Raw genomic sequence first — 17,804 nt, forward strand, 5'->3', positions numbered from 1 at the left:
GTTTGTTTAAATAAAGTTTTTTTTAAAAGCGTCTTCGCTTCCTCTACGAAGCAGTTGTAAACTGAAATGTTTTAAGTAAATTTAGTAATTATTTCTTATAGAAACAAAAAAACCCCACAAAGATCCAATTGTAAAGTACATTTTAAAGAATAAGAACAGAAAATCGACCATTTAAATGTATTGATCGAAACTGCGTTGGTGTCACAGATGGAACCTTTTATATCTTGTAGCTGTTTCCATACGGACCGTAGACATTTCCAAAGATGGCAACCGGCACACGCGCTGTGTGGAAAGGTCAGTTCAATTTATAAATTTTTGTAATGGTATAAATCATTGTAACGCACAAAAAAAGAGTGCTCTGTCCGTCTTTATAATCCTTCACATAAAACCATAGTATGAGTTTTTATTCTTATAAACCACTCTCACTCTCTTTTTGTGCATAATGAGTTAGCCCACTGCTTTGTTATTTCAATAACAGTCTTGTTTTAAACATATTGCTGTGTTTTTACAGTTTTATCAAGATGTCAGCAGCATTTGCTCAGTGTCGCTGCTCCAGCCAACTCTGGAATCTCACAAAATGCATGGAGGAATGTGCCTGTAAGGACAGTTGCAGCTGTAAAGTGAGTTTAGGAATTGAGCAACATTTATCATCATTCAAGAAAGTTTTTATGCTTCTTTGTTGCTGTGGTTGCTATATTTAAGCCGTCAGGCCAACCTTTAACTTAATAATTTGACTAAAGGTTGTCATTAAATTACTTGTCTAATTTAGGCAGAGGAGGTGAGATATTGATTTATTTACTTTATGTGTGTGTTTATGTAGCACTTATGTTTATATTTATGTAACATCTTATCTGTCAACACTTTTGGCAGAACAAGAGCAAAGAAAGTAAGTAAAGAAGAAGCAGAAAAGGAGATAAAGAAGGAGAAGGTGATCAATGAAACAAAACGACATAAGCCTTATGGTAAGACTGCGCGGGAGCCTGTCGATGACGTGTATGTGATGAAACATTACACCAAGACCACGTATAATGCAACAGATGCTATTGAACTGCTGAAAAAGTTCCAGAAGCTGGATTTCACTTCTCACAGTCAGCCTGTGTATGTCAATCTGAAGCTGGACATGAAATTGGAGAAAAAGGTAAAAATTCCAATAACCCTTTATTAACTTTACTTTACTTTTAAGCTAAGAAACAACCACAACAAATAAACAATCTTTATTTTAATTCAATAAATTAAAAAAAATAGTCTTTTGCCCATAGTCTGCCTCATGGCTTCCTTGGTCTGTCCTTTACAGTTAGTCAGATTTGAAAGACCAACAAAAAAGCTTTTGCAGTTATTGGCTGTGGGTGAGATTCACCATAGATTGTTCATCAGTCCGTTGCAGGGACACATTTATAGACTAATAACCCCTCATGCTTATACCTATAGTCAAATTGGAGTTGGCCCATATTATTTAGTAATACACAATTATATGGTTCTGTGTTGGAGTTTGTACTTAAGTGGCATAGTAAGTCAATAGTACTTTTTCTAAGACCTGTTGTTTAGTCTTGCCATTGTCATAACTTTAATAAAATAACTATTTTTTTTTTTTTTTTTACCTTTTCAGAGAAAAGTGGACGCGTTCGTTGCCACCCTACAATTGCCATTTCCTTTCAAGACTGATTTAAACAAAATTTTGGTCTTTACTGAGGTAATAATACTCTATCTTCAGCTTTACTGAAATTTCATGCTGATATTTTAAACCTGAGAAGAGAAATCAGATGGTCTGTAGCAGTTTCACATCAATCACTCTGCTGCACTGCAGCAAACCTTCCACCACACACTGAGCTGGACTCCATTAATATTACTGTGGAACAGCACATAGTAACACTTTTAAGTGTGATGGAGAACACCATGGGCTCTTACAGACCCCGACATGCTCACATGACATTTACATTACCAACTGAGCTGTTTTTTTCTTTCTTACAGGATCCTAATCAAATGAAAGAGGCTCTGGAAAATGGAGCGTCGATGGCTGGAGGAGCAGAGCTCATTCAGCAGGTAGATCATGCAGATAGACACAGTGTCAACATGTGTCATTATGAAGGCATTGTGGTGTATTAAACATCATTGTATTTTTCCCCCTTACATGTGTGCAGCACTGACTGATAAAATCAGCTTTAGACATTAATCTCATAGAAATTTCTCACAGGAAATAAAGTTTTTAAATATTACATTCCCTCACACCAATGTCCACAGAGAAAATCATCTATTTAAGTGCCACTAGACACAGAAGCTGTTGGTCTACTGCTGCCTCCTAAAAATTAAGACAATGAATACATACATATACATATACATACACTAAGTCATAGTGGTAGCAGTGAAGGGAAAACTGATTTTAGTTTTTTGGACTTTGATTACGGAGAATGGATGATTTTCAAATGTTGCTTTTTGAGGTATGCATGCCAACTTAACTTTCTCACCCTACTGGGGTTTAATCTAATATTTTTTATCTTTCAGATTATTGACGATGAGATTTCAGCAGACTTTTACCTGGCAGTTCCTGCTGTTGTGCCAAAGATTATGGCTTTGAAAAGCAAACTGAGAAAGAAATTTCCAAAAAGCAATAGAGGTGAGTTGAAAATCTATACTAGAACTAAAACTTAGGGAAGTCCCCTTGGGCAGTGCTTCTAAACGTAGGGCTCAATCCTTAGAGGGAGTCGGTGGAATATCAAAAATAATTAATACAGTTTTTTCTGTTTTTTTTTTTACATAAAGTTATTTATGTTAAAATAATTTAAATGTTTATAGTTAGTTATAAAAGCACATAAGTGTTACCTGTTATAAATGGTCTTCACCTCTTTCCGAACGTTAGTATCGCAACCACAAATGGGGTCACCTGAAATGTTTTTTAAACTAATTATTATTCTTTTTAAAATAATGATTTAAGACACCACAAACAATCTTAACCAACAGTATTCTTTCACTTTAATGAATATAAATTGTGTTCAAATAAAATGCAGCATATAAAAATATCTTAGCTAGTGAATTTTGATTGATGGCTGCACAAGTGACAGCTACTAAAATGTCTGTTGAGTTGCCAGAAAATTGTGATGTCACATTGGGTCACAAGCCACAAGAATTTTGAGAACCACTGAAAGCCCTTATACTATATTTGTGGACATGTCCAACTCCAGAGCATTTGAAAAGATGTGTATTCAGGGTTCAGGATTTTTTAAAGCAGTTTTTCTAATGTTAAGCTTTTGATTTAAAACCAAATGCTAAAAATATTTGAAAAAATACATTTCAAGGGCTTTATTCTCAAGATTTGAATATGTCTGGATTACTGGTGAAGTTAATCAATGAAAATATGTTTAAAAATGTATTCATCTGTCAATTCATAAGGTAAAGTGTTTTTTTTAAGTGTAAAAGTAGTTATATTTTCTTTCTTATGTTTGGCTCTCAGGAACGGTCGGCGACAACATCATCTCCATGTTGGACATGTATAAAACAGGTTTCCAGTACAAGGTGGAGAACCAGTGTTACATCAACACTCAGATTGCCACAGTATGTTAGAAATTTTGAAAATTTTGAATTTTGAAAAGAAATGTTTGTTCAGATATAAGTGTTTTATCATTATTGTCTTCTCAGCTGGACATGCCCACAGAACACATCTTCACTAACCTGCAGACAATCCTCATTGACGTCTGTTCACGTAAACCTGCCGAAATGGGTACGTCTAGGAGGAAGCTGCCCTCCAAAACTAGAACTGCACTGGTGATATTGATTCTTTTTTTCCTGGCTAACTTAGATTGCGAGATTTATAAGTGAGCACTACTTAAAAGAGGGGTTTAGTGAATTTTGTGTCTGCAACTGAAACAAAAAAATGCTGTTAATCAAAATCAAATGAAAAAGTTTAAGTAATAATAGCACTATCTTACTAATTAGATAAAACAGCCATGCCGTGTGTCGTGTTGCAAAACAATTTGAAAAAGCTCAACGTTCAGATAAAAATTATAAAGTTGAAGTTATAGATTCAACCCTCTATGATAATGACACTTATTGGATAAGAATATATTGTCCAGTGACCTGATTTTGTTACTGGTGACATCATCAACCTCTTTCTGTCCTCAGGACCCTTCATTGAGCGAGCGATCATCGGCAGTCAAACCAGTGAAGCGCTGTGGTTCAAGAGTGAAGATGTTTTGCCAAAAGATGAAGAAAAGAAAGAGGAGGAGCAATGAACAGGAACCTCACTGTTGATTCATGTAAATATTACTGTCAGTGCCCTAAATAAAACAGCTTGTTGTAGTGAAATTGTGATTTACTGTGGTTATTAAAGAGACCAGAGGGATGAGGAGCTGACATAAAGACCAGATCTATCATTTCTTTGTGTGGTAATTAACTTTATTAATTTATTATTAACATTATTCAGTATTAACTTTATTACATTTTTTTAATGAAATTAAAAAGCTGTTTTCCTAGTTCTCAGGGCGATATAATAAATGGACTTCAAACTTAAAAATGTTGTTGTTCTCAGTGTGGGCAGCAGGTGTCACTGTTTACTGAGCTGATCTTTGTACTGTAGATGGTCATGACGGTCGTTTCGTTTGGCAAAATTGGCGACGAAGCCCAGATTTCCAGATAATCTAGTTTCTGGACTGAATGTGTGGGTCTTAGGTTGTGTTAAGATATGCTCTAGTGTTTCTCTGCAGCAGGAGATTGAGATGATCTTTTATTATTAAAAAGTGGAATAAGTATCTATGTATGCAGACGAAATACAAAGAGTTAGAACTCTTTTTTTTTTATCCCTCGGGAGTTCCCTTCGGCAAATTAATGCTGCAGCAATAGAACAACACGCAGAAGCCGCTGAAAGAATAAAAGTAGAACAATACAAAACAATGAATAGCAGCACACCATCAAAAGAAAAGAACACTTGAAGCAGTGGGTAGGTTCATAGTGTCATCATGTGTATTGTTATTATTCAAGTTCTATGCATATACTACAGTATAGCACATTTTCTCTATAGTATTTGACGGCTGTTCATATACATTTATGTACATGTATAAATTAAGATATATAGACATTTAAAATAAAAATATATGAACAATTACAGCAAGAGATAATAGCAATATAAAATAAATAATATATAATATATATAAACTATAAAATGTATTATATGTATAACTATATATAATGTAAGACAGATAGACAGACAGATAGATGTATTTGTATGTATATTTATATGCTAGTATAGTCTGAATACCGTCTATATGTATATACAGTAATGTACACATACACACACATACGGTTAGTGCACGGTTATTATAGAGGGCTCAGTACATTCTCACTTCCCTCACTCCTCGCCCCCTCCGACCCCCTTCCCATCATGAAGTGTTGAACAGTGTAATTGCCTGGTGGAGTCTTTGAGTCTGTTGGTCCTGCTGTTTAGAAAGAGCAGCCTGTCACTGAGCAGGCTGCTCTGATTACTAATGACAGCAGTAGGCCAACATAGAAGATGTTGGCCTACTGCTGCCTTCTGTGGTTAGCTTGTGTCACCTGAATCAACGCTGTATGAACTAGATTTAAGGCACACAAAACAAAACCCTGTATAACAGTTGTGCTCTGTCCCTTAATTGTGTCTCTCTGGTCTTTGTCTGAGGATCGTCTGGAACAGACAATCTATACAGTAGGTGGCCTTGGTGTCACAACTGAGGTGAGACACAAAACCTGGTGAGAACATGGCCAGCAGCAGCAGTAGAGAAGACAAAGTTCTACGCTCACAGAGACAACAGTTGTTAAGTCACTGCCGCCTTCATCATATCATCAGTTCAAGTGTGTTACTCTGTGACTGAACCTTTTGAAATCTTGTTCAGATTTACCTGAGTGACATAAAATGATCACTAGAGGAAAGTGAAAGTGAACTCCTTGTCATCGTGACACAGCTCACCACTGCACTCACAACCAAATGTGACCTCTGCTTTTAACCCATCACCAAAGTGAACAGTGGTCAGCTTTAAGGTGAGCAGTGAGTGGGGACGGTGTCATGCTCAGAGCACCTCAGTGGTAACATGGCAGCTGGTGGACTAGAACCTGAAGCCTCCCAGACCCAAGTCCGTTTCCTTAACCACTAAGCCACCACTGCCCCCAAAATTGAGGCATGCTTCATGATTTTTTTGCAAGGCAGCAGCGAACAGCAGTGACAGTTTCCTCTTGGAGAAATGGCGTCCACAAAGAGACAGGTCGAATCAACCTCCCATCAAACAAGGACAGACTCAGTGTTAACATATGCAGGCATGTTTGAGAGACTAGGCTCTATATCCTTTTTTTTTTTGTTTGTTGCTGATAATCTGCTGCTGTCTCTTCAATGGGTCATGGGTAAAAATAACCATAGCAGCAGAAATGAATGCGGTTAAAAAAAAAACCTGGTTCTGATCCCAGGTCCTGGCAGAGGACAAAAGGAGCATAGATAGAACAGATCAGGTTTCTGCCATGTGATGCTGAGGAATCTCAGTCTGTGATGTTTTCTTTTTTTTCTTCTTTTTTTTTTACTCTAAAGTAGCATCAAACACACAGATAACCCAAACATAGAAAAAGAAACGCAGCTAGAGAGACAGCAGAACTCATAACATACATCTGTCTGAACAATGTCCACTGATTTTAGATCTGAAAAACCAACTCAAGAACAGTTAAAATGGTATTGTAATGCAAAGCGGCATTTATGCACAGAATAAAAAAATATGTTGTTTCCTGTAGAAACATACAGTAAAGGAACTAATGAAAAAAAAGTTACTTTAAGTCAAAACAGCACTGATTTAATGATGCTAAGCAAAAATAGGTAAAAAGACAAAAAAAAGAATGAATAGAAGAAAGAAATAACATTGTAAAGGAGTATTGGACGAAATGACAGAGAGAAAAAAAGACAGAGGCGAACTGTGATGTAAAGGAAATGGAAAAACATATGAAATAAAATGACAAAAGACCAAACAGAATAAAAAAAGTAGAAATGATGAAAGGACCACAAGGATAAAATGGGAAAATGGTAAAAAAAAAAAACCACGAAGACCCAAGTGATAAATGTCAGCCTTTATGTTTACTTTGGTAAAATGTTGTTTAGTTCAGACTTTTTAGTTTCCAAAAGTCATCTAACAGGCTTTTATATCATAAAAAAGAGGAAGCAGTTTGTTTCTGTGGTTTGTGTCTACAGAATTCCAGGATATTCTACCTTTGAAAATTGCTCTTGGAATTGCTTCACCTTGGTTTGGTGTGTGTGTGAACAATTATTTATTATTTAATATTTATCAGAAATCATCATCTGTTAAGACTATAATTAGAATCGTATTGTGATTAAACATGTTTTAACCTTGAAACGATCCAAATTAAATCAATAAATATCTTTTACCCACTCTACCGCAACGTAAGTGACGGTAAAAAGTTAACCGGAGCAGTGGGAGGAGTCAGATTTTCTTCTGTGGGAGGGGTTTAATTGACAGTGGGCGGAGTCTAGTAGTCGTCCAGTACCAGAGATGGATCCTGGTTGTGGTGCTCAGTGGAATGATAGGAGTTGAATCAGAGTAAAAACCCCGCAGTCGCAGTTCAACCAGGAGTCTGGGATTAGTTCCTCGCTGCAGTAGCCGCAGGAGGAAAGTTCTGTCAAGACAGACTGAGATTCACTTTTCAGTGTAATCCGCGGCAGCTGCGGCAGCAACTCTCCCACTGGAGGGTCTTCTCCTCCTGGTTCTATAAAGAACCGCGCGGCTTCCTCAGGCTGCAGCACAGCGCTCAATAGCCGGCGTCGCTGCTGCGCATCTGACTCCCCGCTGGTGCTCTGGAGGATTCTTGATCTGGTTCCGAGCCTGGACGTGAATCAGTTCTGATTGCCATAAGATGCGCATCGAGTAATGTGACTGTCTGTCAACAGCGAGTTTAGACACTTAGTTAGTTTTAGTTGGTTTGTGGCTGTGGATTAAAGCTGCGGTAGGTAAGAGCATGGCCGCAGGTGGAGGCTGGAGGATTTCTGCTGCTCTCACCCTGGTTCTCTGCTGCTGCACTCTGAGGATTCAAGGTGAGATCGACTTCGAGTTTGCGTTTAACCCTGATGATTTGGGTTATCTCAGTTTAACTCTAGTTTTCTGTAGCTGAGAGGCGCCTGAGTCAGACTCTGATTTCATCCTTTCGAAGAAGTTTTTTTTGTCTGTAAACTTACAAGTTTTTACGTTAACACGAACACATTTAGTTTGAACATATAAATCCTAATATATGTGGAAGAGGGTTTGGAAAGTAGACACAGATTATGGGCTGTGAAATAAAAAAAGACCAAAACGTTTTTCACAGAATTTTAATTCTTTAATGTGACCAAAAATTTTATTGAACCGTTTTACAAAGAAAACATTAAGTTCCCGTTAATGCAGTCACCTTCTAGTACATGACATGTGGCTGTTTAATTTTAACCAAGCAGTGCCAAACACTCGCTGGTTTAAATACAGTGACTGAGGAGGATTTCTTCATACTGACCAGGTGATGTCCTGTGACTACAGAAAGTTCCTAAGGTTTTAAATGGATCTAAAATTTCTGAACCAGGTATGGGTTCAGAAGAAGGTTTAGAATCTGTCTTTGGAACATCTCTGTGACATCACATAGAAGATGGAAAAAGACTAGAACGACGCATGAGGTAACATTTAAAAACTATAGTACTTTCCATTAGCTGTAGGTCTGTCAGTGACAGCACTAGGCTTTGGGTCTGTTTCTTGAATTAGATCTGGGGCTTCAGTAGGTGGAGAGTACACATAGAACCACCAAGTGTCTCATTAAAAGCTGGAGGTGAAGAAGACGAAGTTGATATTTCATTATTGATTTGGAGGCTTCTGTGCGGTGTAGACGTGTGGTGTTGAGAGGCTCTTCTCAAAAATAGGATAAAATCAACTGCACGTCGAATAATTTTTATCTTCATGTCAAAGATTATGGTTTGTTTACAGCTGAAATGTGCGCACGATTGGTCTCTTTAAAGATGGAAAAGTCATTGATTAAGAATGTACAGAACCATATTATTTCTTCTTTCTCAGAAACAAAATGAGGATCTTCAGTTCTTACAGTCTGCTCTGTCTTTGCTGCACACCAGAAAGCACTGAAATGCGCTTTTCATTCCTCAAAAATGAAGATGCAACAGAATATCTTTGTAGCGTTTGATCTGTAAATCACCAAATCAGTTCACTGAGTGAGTGATAGTCAGTAAAGCTGTGATAAAGTCAGCGCCTCAGAAGTAAAGTCTTTCGACTTAGAACCTTCTGTGCTTCTGACACACTTCAAAACAACACACTGGAGAAACAAAGTAGCCTCAGTCGACCTGATCCACATCTTTCTCAAACATCTCAACACATTGCATCAATTGATTGTGCTCACGTCCTTTGCTGCGTTTAAATTTTCATCAGCTTATCTATGCGATATGCGAGATTCACAAGGTGCTTCCTCTCAGCTGCGTTTTGGATACAGGAGGGGACGTAGAGAAGAGAGAGTTTTTCTTCAGCAGCATCAGATAAAGACGACGGGAACCAAACAGCAGGAAAAAAAACGATTTTAGCCACGTGACAAAAGACTTATCTGATTAAAATCTATACACACCTCACTATCTGCTCGCTGCTTTATCACACTCACTGTTAGACCGGCTTTTTTAACGAAAACCAAAGTTTGTAAACATTCAGTCTCCCACACCAAGGTTCACAGGGAAAATCAGTGATTTAACCTCGAATATACAGAAGACCTCTGTCATTTTGTGAATAAAGTCTTTTTCAGATTTAACCGATGGACACAAGTTAACCACAGAAGGCAGCAGTAAACACAGCTTTTAGGTTGTTCATAAACTGTCATAAACTAGTGAAAAGTCACTTTTTAGATGAGAGGGAAAGATTTGTCACATTTGAACTCCTTTGATATTATATATGTGGGCCATCTTTAGGTGTCCACCTCTGTTGTCTGGATCAAATTAAAGATCATTGTGCAGCATCATTGCCATAAGTGGCTCAAATCCACATGCTTACTTTGAACAGTTCCAAATGGTTCTGTTTAAAGAACACAGTGACTTTTAGGGCAGTGTGGTCAATTGCAGCAAACAACATGGGCTACTTGTCAAGATCCCATACCTGGGAGCTTGGCTCCCCTGTAATTCTAACCCTGAAATGATTACAAATGCTAACTTTTTTATAATTTCTGTGTCCTTCTGTAGGAGCCTGTGTCCACCAGGGAGCACCGTATGCAGTGAGTAGTCCCTGTTTTTTTAATGTGGTCCATTATTGTGAGATGGCAGAAATTGAGTCTCTTCACTTGTGTGTGGTTGGGGGGAAGGGAGGGAGCAGGGGAAGGGAGTGGGGCTTGTAGGAAACATGTTTGCTGCTGTTTTTGTCTATGTCAGTGGTTCTCAAACTTTTTCTACTCTGTACCACCTGAGAAAACATTGATCTCTCTGAGTATCACCATGATGACCAACAATAGAATATAGCAGCATAGACCTTCACTGTTAGCTTCCACCACACAGGAGAGAGGTTTAGAAAGATGTTTATGTTTAAATGTTGTATTAATTGTGCATGGTATGATTCAGATTTATTCAATAAAACATGTAAATGTGAAAATATTAATTTTCTCCACGTACCACTAGAGAGCACTCAGTGGTACACGTACCACAGTTTGAGAACCACTGTTCTAAGAAGTACATAATGTTGGTTATTAGATAAAGTAATATTAATTATCAGTCTGATAATGATACTAATGGTGAATATAGCAGTGGTGCTTGTTATTGTTATGTTGTTGTTGATGATGATGATGATCATGTTGAAGATGATGACAGTGGCTGCTCAGATTAGGTTTTACTCTCAGTGAGAGTGTGTTCTCCACAACAGGTTTTGTGCATGTTCTTCATCTGTCAAAGTTCTTCTCTGTCCAGGGCTGGACTTAAATTAATGTGGATTTTTAATCCAGGATTTGAAGCTCTGTTTGGTGTGATCAGTGTTCATTATACTGCAGTCTACAGTTTGTAACAGCTATAGACAATATAACACAATAGTGCAGTCAACCGAGGGTGACTGCAGTCAACAATGTGGAACTAACTCTCAGTGACAAGACCGTGAGACTGGGTTCTTGATCATTTGAGATTTTAGTTCTATCTTCTCTGGTTTTTCACAGATTGTAATTTTTCATTGATCATTTTTGATTCTCTTAAATGATTATTTGTCATGGTCTCAGGTTTTAAAACAATATTAGATTTTGTTTGCCTTTTTTTTTAACCATGGCAAAAATGTTTATAATGATGTTTCAGAGGTTCCCAAAACTTTGAGATTACACAGTATTACAGTTTCACATGTTTTTTATTTTCCTGGTGGTGGACAAAAAAACTCCCGATACTCCTCAGTGTTCTTCAGGCTGGAGGTGGTCCTGCAGTAAAATGGCAGAACACTTTAGAAAAACAGCAGCTGTCTCTAAGGACAACTGTTAATCTGCGTTAAAATGTCTTAAAAAGGGTCTGAATGGTGGGAGGAGCTGCTGTTCTCACAGACAGCAGAGAAAATCTTCTGCTGTGTCATCAACCTAATTACAGTCCAGGCTTTCAGGAGGATGAGTGGGAACATACCTGATGTCCTGTAAAAACACACGCAGGAGCTAACTTCCTGTATACCCTCGCTGTTGTTCCTCCACTGAACATCATAATCAGAGAGAGGAGCTGTTTTCAGGAGGGGGAGGGGTAGACACTCAGTGAGTGAGTGAGTGAGTAGGGGATTGTGGGAAAAAGGAGATGAAGCAGAGACAGGTGGGACGTCCTGACATGTTAGGACACAATCTAAGGGGAGAAAAAGAGTCCTTGTGGAGTTCAAAGTGAAGAAGCTGCTCCAACACCTGGATTGTTGAAACATAAAGGAGAAAAACTGTGTTACAGTGTAAAGAGGTGCACAGGAAATTTTTTTTTTTTTTGTCACAGTTTGATTTATTTGATTCAATTTGGTATCAGGGTTAAACTATGTTGATTCAGTTCATTTATCACAGCCCACAACAGCACAAAAATGTTTAATTTTATTAATTTAGTTTGTGATTAAGTTTTAATCAGAGCAACAGAATGGTCTGGTTTTGAACTGTAGAAATCAGTTACAGCCAAAAAGTAAATAGGCTTTCCCTATGTTATAATTGAGAAAGTAATGTTATGTTCAGTATATAATCAGAGTAATTACACTTTATCTATATAGATATAAGATATATGTGTATCTTTTACTCTCATTTATTTTATCCTTTTCCACTTTTTAATTAATCATTGATAGCTGAGATTACATTTATGATGACAAAAAAGTTAGAAATAATTATATTGATCTAGGTGAATAATTAAAAAATAATGCTAGCATCCTCTAAATAAACCAAGTGATTGTACATTCTTTTCAAGATGAAGTAATTAAAGATCTTTGTCCATCTGCTGCTCATATTTCTTTTAGACTCTCATACAATACTGACCAGTGGGAGGTTATTCAATATTTGGCATTAAAACCTAATAAATGTGATAATCTGCAGCTTTTTTTAACCTGAGTGTGAAAAGGAACTGGGCTGCAGCTGGGTGAACGCACACACACACACGCACACACACACAAACACGGAGAGTCAATGGGCAGGAACACTTAGCACGTGAATGTTTTCGCTAATGTTACTGACTGACCTGCTCTGTCAACACAGATGAAAATAAAACCTTAAAAAACAAAAATCAGCATCAGTGATGAATAAACAGATGGAATATACTGTCATTTTGCTCTGCTGTTTGACTTTTCTCAGAAATGAAACGTTTTGTGATATCACATCAAACCTGGGTTATCAAATTCATTCAAACAAAATCTGTGCAATTCAGTCGACAAAAGCTTTTGGTCCTCTGCTGCCCCGTGTGGTCCGTGTGTCACATTGATTGAAGAATTTCAAACACTAAAAAATAAATGGTTGGTGGAGGCTGCCTTCTATCAACAATTGCTGTGTCTGTGTCCAGGTGATACTGCTGATTTTCTCTATGAATGAGTGGCTACAAAACTATGGTTCACCTCACTCTAAGCAGCCTACTATGCTATATTCCATTTTTTGACATAATCTCACATGTTTTTCTCTAGTGATCTTGACATGTGACATCACTGTTAACTCCTGACATCATGGCTGACACACCTTTGTTTTGATCTTTTTTTCTCTCAACATGTCCACCAGTTTAAATTCATACACACACTCTCAGGCCAGAGCAGTAATCTCAGGAATTCCAGCCCAGAGGGGCAGCTGATATATTTGGACATGGAGCTGCATGTCGCCCAAACTGTGCCGCCCTTCCTGCTCTGTGGGCTACATGACATATTTCAATAGTAGAATAGTCAGCCTGATGTTTAAATAATGATAACTATTAACAGACTGGTGGGAAAAAAACAGACCTGCTTGAAATCATGGGTCTTTATCGTCAATTTATCCCCCACTTAGTCATTGGTTTCAAACCTGCATCAAGGTTTTTGCCCCTATTGAATATAATAAGCAAAAAGTCCAACAAATAAATAACAATGCAAATAAACACTATTAATATTTATTCATTTTAATTTAATTTATTTTGATTTTATTATGTCCCTATTGTCATTTTGCTGTAGTTGTTAAACCACAGTTCCACAGTCCATGTTTTCTTTTTTCTTCTTGCTCTTTCTGAACTATATGTGATCTTGACCCATTCTGACCCTGAACTCAACAAAACAAACAAGAGTAAACACAGACTTCAAATCCATTGTTGATATATGATCCAGCAGGAGGCGACTCTTCAAAATGTAAGATACCTATTGGTAAAACCATCTCTGTTCTCAGTCGCTAATTTCAGGTCTTGAACTTGATTTTAATTTTTTTTTTAATTATCCCATTTAGGGGAATCATAAACAATAACAATGATTCACCAGAGCTGTGTTTGAAGGGGACAAGTCAGGTTTCTATTGATCAGTCATTCTTATCCCATGCAATAAATAGCAATAAATTAGTCACTGATAGGTTAACAAACTAACCAACTAGCCAACTAACTAACTCACTCACATTTGTTTTTTCTGCTGCGCATGAACAAAGTTGTGGAATCTGTGTGATGCAGTTTTGAATCTTCAAACTCACCGTTTAGATGAGGCGAAGGAGACTGAGCTTTTCTTCTCCTTCTGACCTGCTGCCAGGAATATTGAAGACTTTTGCTGGATCGATCCTGGATCCAGGCCTTAAAACCTGGCTCTTCCTGTTCATCATTTTCCTCCTCCTCTTCAGAGTCATGTAAAGTTCTTTGTCCTGTGTGTGCCGGCAGAGTGGTGGCGCTGTTGTCCAGCACACAAAGGACTAGATGAGTGAGTGCTCAGGACTAACAACTCTGAATTATTGAGCAGCCGCAGGCTGTGAAGAAGCTTTTAACGCTAAACATCTTCTCACATCTTCAATCTCTTTGTCTGTTCTTTTAACGGAACAGAAGCAGTTTTGGTGCCAGAACCATCTTCTCAGGTCAGAAGGTCAGACACAATGAGAAGTTTGTGGCACACTAAGACACACTTCTTAGTCTTTAAACATTCATGTTATATGATGTTGTTGTGCTTTTTAAAAGTGAGATTCCAAAATGTCCTTCTCTTCTTTTTTAACTTAGTTTATACTATGGAAACTTCATAAAATGTAGTATTTTGACATAATTATTCATTTAATGTTTGTATCTGCTGATAGAATAACATCATTTACATGAACATAGGTTTTTTATAGCACGGGAGACTAAAATTTAGCTCCATGTTAATTTCAGTGAAGATACACAGACGACAGATGTATAAGAAGGAAGTGCAGAGTGATAAGTTGCACATAGTGTTGGGTTTATTAAAGTCATTAATCAGCTTTGAAGAACTAATTTTTCTGCTGTCTCTTTAATATCGGACTTCAGACTCTCAGGACTTTGTCTGAATCCTCACTGCTCTGGTTTGGAGCTTCATGCTTCCTGGACTGGAACTAAGCTGCAGCTTTTTATTGCGCACCCACCCACACACACACACACACACACACACACCAGGGCTGTGGAGCAAAACACTCAGCCAACCCACTAATGGGGTAACAAACCAACTGGCTCCTCCCCTGTCCACCTGGCACCCTATCGGCTGAGGTCTTTGAACTTTGGTTGTTAGAGGTCAGAGAGGTCTTTGGACTTTTGTCAATCATTTCCTGTCTCTCTATTCACTCTGTGATCTGTTAACACTGTGGGTGTTCCTGTCGCTGTAGGCTTCCCTGCAACTTCACTCAACTTCTTCTTCTTCTTCTTCTTCTTCTTCTTCTTCTTCTTCTTCTTCTTCTTCTTCTTCTTTGTCTTCTTCATCTTCTTCTTTTTCTTCCCATCGTCATGGCAAACACCTGGAGGGTTGTTTTTGGGAAGTAAACAAGAAGTGTTACTGTTGACTCTGCCCCCGCCTCTTCTCATAGATGGATGGCCAGTCTTTTAGAATCAACCCCAAAACGGTCAAACTTGTTCTCGTCACACCCACAGGATCCTGGGAAACATGGTTGAATTGTTTGTAAAGTTCAACCTTAATTTCTCTGCCATATGATGTAATGGTAGAGATTTTGCTGGAACTATTGTAAGTTGAGAGTTGGTGTGATTGTTGGAGATGAATCTGTTGATGTCGGAGATGAATCTGTTGATGTCGGAGATAAATTTGACTTTGTTAGAGGATGATGATGATGATGATGATAATGATGATGATGATGATGATGATACATCGTTAATTTATTCAAAAGTGTTCAAAAGAGGAGATGCATGATGAGGTTTAGCATTTCTGTTATTGAAGAGTATCTCAGAAATCTCAGAATACAGCTCCTCTGCGTATATCAGCACAGGTATAAAAGGCAGTGATGAAATTGTTCTATTTGTAAGACATGGTGTAGTTGGGCTGACCCATACCTCCTCCTAACCCCCTATCACTCCTCCTCTCACAGCTACAAGTGTTCAGAGAGAAGCTTTACAAACTAAGCTGTTCTTTTATTCCCATCTCTGCTGCCATGTTCACACACGCAACCTTTTTTTTTCTAGGCAGCGAAGGAGAGTACATTCAGGCACTTCACAAGGTTCATTCTTTTGTTTGTGGGGAAAAAAGAACGAGCCCTCGAGTGCATGGTAGATACATTTTAGATAAACACTATGATTTGATTTAAATGTAAATCCTAATTCATGCTGTAAGGCGAAAATGTCTATGTAAAAAAATCTATTAAGTTTTTAAATGTGTGATGCGGATTGAGAATTTACTTCATACAGCCCCCTCCACCACGTACCCCTCCTCATATTTGATCTTTTTTCACAAAAAAATTGTTTAATTCTAAATGATGCATTTCTCATCATTTAGAATTAAACAATTTTAGGCAAACATTTAGGGTTACTTTTGTCAAAAAATTGTGCTCAAACATATTCATTTGCTGGAGGAATCCATCCATCCATCCATCCATTTTCATCCGCTTATCCGTTACCAGGTCGCGGGGGCAGCAGTCACCACCCAAATCACATTGCACCATAACAACCCCCCAAACCTTCCTGCAGGTGGTGAGTCCACTGGAAGGTATTAACCGCCCTAACCGGGATTCGAACTTGTCCAGGAGGTGAACCCTGGGGTTCCACACCAATGACAGAGACATTGCCTCTGGGCCAAAGCACCACTTGCTGGAGGAATATTTACATTTATTTATTTACAATAAAATAGTTGATTTTATTTCTTTATTTCTTATCATTTTATATTATTCATGTTCCTGCTTTGTTTTTGTTTGTGTGTTGTTTATGTGGCTTGCACCTGTATCTGCTGAATGAGTTTTTCCACTTTCAGCAGCTGATGATAATGATGGTGGTGATGATGGACACATGGTAAAGAGGGGTTTTCATTGATCACAGCAGAAACCACTTCCTCTCTTCACTTTATCTTCCACTGTTTCCTCCGTGTCATAAAATAAAAATGTTTCCTTGGCGGCGAGATGAAACCGGACACTGGAATTGATCTGATTCGTCAACAGAATACGATTTCTTCCACATTAGCCTTGAAAACAGCCTGTTTGGTTTTTAAACTTAACTGTAGAAGGAAATATTCAATGAAAACCAGCAGGGGATTCGCAGTGACAGGGTCTGGCCGTGTTTCCGTTGTGGTAACGGTTCAGTAAATATTATGCAAATGAGTTCTCCTCTCATAGGGTCACCTCGATTTCCCTGCAGAAATAAACCTGTTTGTCAAACCAGGCTTTAAGAGTAATGGCTGATGTCTCCTGCATTTACACTCAAGAAAAAGCACTAGTACTTTATTTAGTTCCTATTATATAAATGGAAAGAGTTCCTTAAACTCTCTGCCTGCAGTGGAAATATGTTTTTGTTTTGACTTCAATACTGACGAATAGGAAGCTCGTACTGATTTAGTAATCACTTTCTGACAGGAATCACAGCCTCAAGACACAAGTTAAATATTCAGTTGAGGTTATGCGAGAGTCGGGAATATTTTCTTGCTGTCTTTATTGAATCACTGTTATTGGTTTAGTTTTGGTTTTTAGTTATTTTATGATGTGGTTCTTTGGCCCAGAGGCAATGTCTCTGTCATTGGTGTGGAACCTCAGGGTTCACCTGCTGGGCAAGTTCGAATCCCAGTTAGGGTGGTTGGTACCTTCCAGTGGACTCACCACCTGCAAGAAGGTTCAGGGGGGCTGGTACAGTGCAGTGTGATTTGGGTGGTGACTGCTGCCCCCGCGACCTGGTATGGATGGGTTGTTTTATGATGAAAACAGACAAAGTGACAAACCTTTCTTTAAAACTGTGACAGATGCTCAGA

General features: G+C 38.1%; 2 protein-coding genes across 2 annotated transcripts in view; both read left to right on the forward strand.

Annotated features, from left to right (window-relative positions):
* The first annotated feature begins 214 nt into the window (after positions 1-214).
* On the forward strand, positions 215-4,296 carry mrpl1 (mitochondrial ribosomal protein L1). Its single transcript, XM_008335641.2, has 9 exons — positions 215-294; positions 512-620; positions 871-1,138; positions 1,607-1,690; positions 1,969-2,040; positions 2,500-2,611; positions 3,446-3,546; positions 3,631-3,712; positions 4,114-4,296. The coding sequence occupies exons 1-9, from the start codon at positions 264-266 to the stop codon at positions 4,221-4,223; spliced, it is 969 nt and encodes a 322-aa protein (XP_008333863.1). The 5' UTR covers positions 215-263; the 3' UTR covers positions 4,224-4,296.
* A 3,203-nt stretch (positions 4,297-7,499) lies between these two features.
* Positions 7,500-17,804, forward strand: part of fras1 (Fraser extracellular matrix complex subunit 1) — a 98,962-nt gene continuing 88,657 nt past the window's right edge. The window contains 2 exon segments of the mRNA XM_008335639.3: positions 7,500-8,044; positions 10,199-10,230. Coding sequence (XP_008333861.1) covers positions 7,969-8,044; positions 10,199-10,230 — 108 coding nt within the window. The 5' untranslated portion in view covers positions 7,500-7,968.

The sequence above is a fragment of the Cynoglossus semilaevis genome, chromosome Z, assembly GCF_000523025.1.
Source record: "Cynoglossus semilaevis isolate Cse_v1.0 chromosome Z, Cse_v1.0, whole genome shotgun sequence".
Classification (NCBI taxonomy): Eukaryota; Metazoa; Chordata; class Actinopteri; order Pleuronectiformes; family Cynoglossidae; genus Cynoglossus; species Cynoglossus semilaevis.

Coding starts and splice junctions, on each gene's coding strand:
- mrpl1 (XM_008335641.2), top strand. CDS start 264: ATGGCAACCGGCACACGCGCTGTGTGGAAAG. Junction 295..511: donor CACACGCGCTGTGTGGAAAG/GTCAGTTCAATT, acceptor GTGTTTTTACAG/TTTTATCAAGATGTCAGCAG. Junction 2,041..2,499: donor GAGCAGAGCTCATTCAGCAG/GTAGATCATGCA, acceptor TTTATCTTTCAG/ATTATTGACGATGAGATTTC.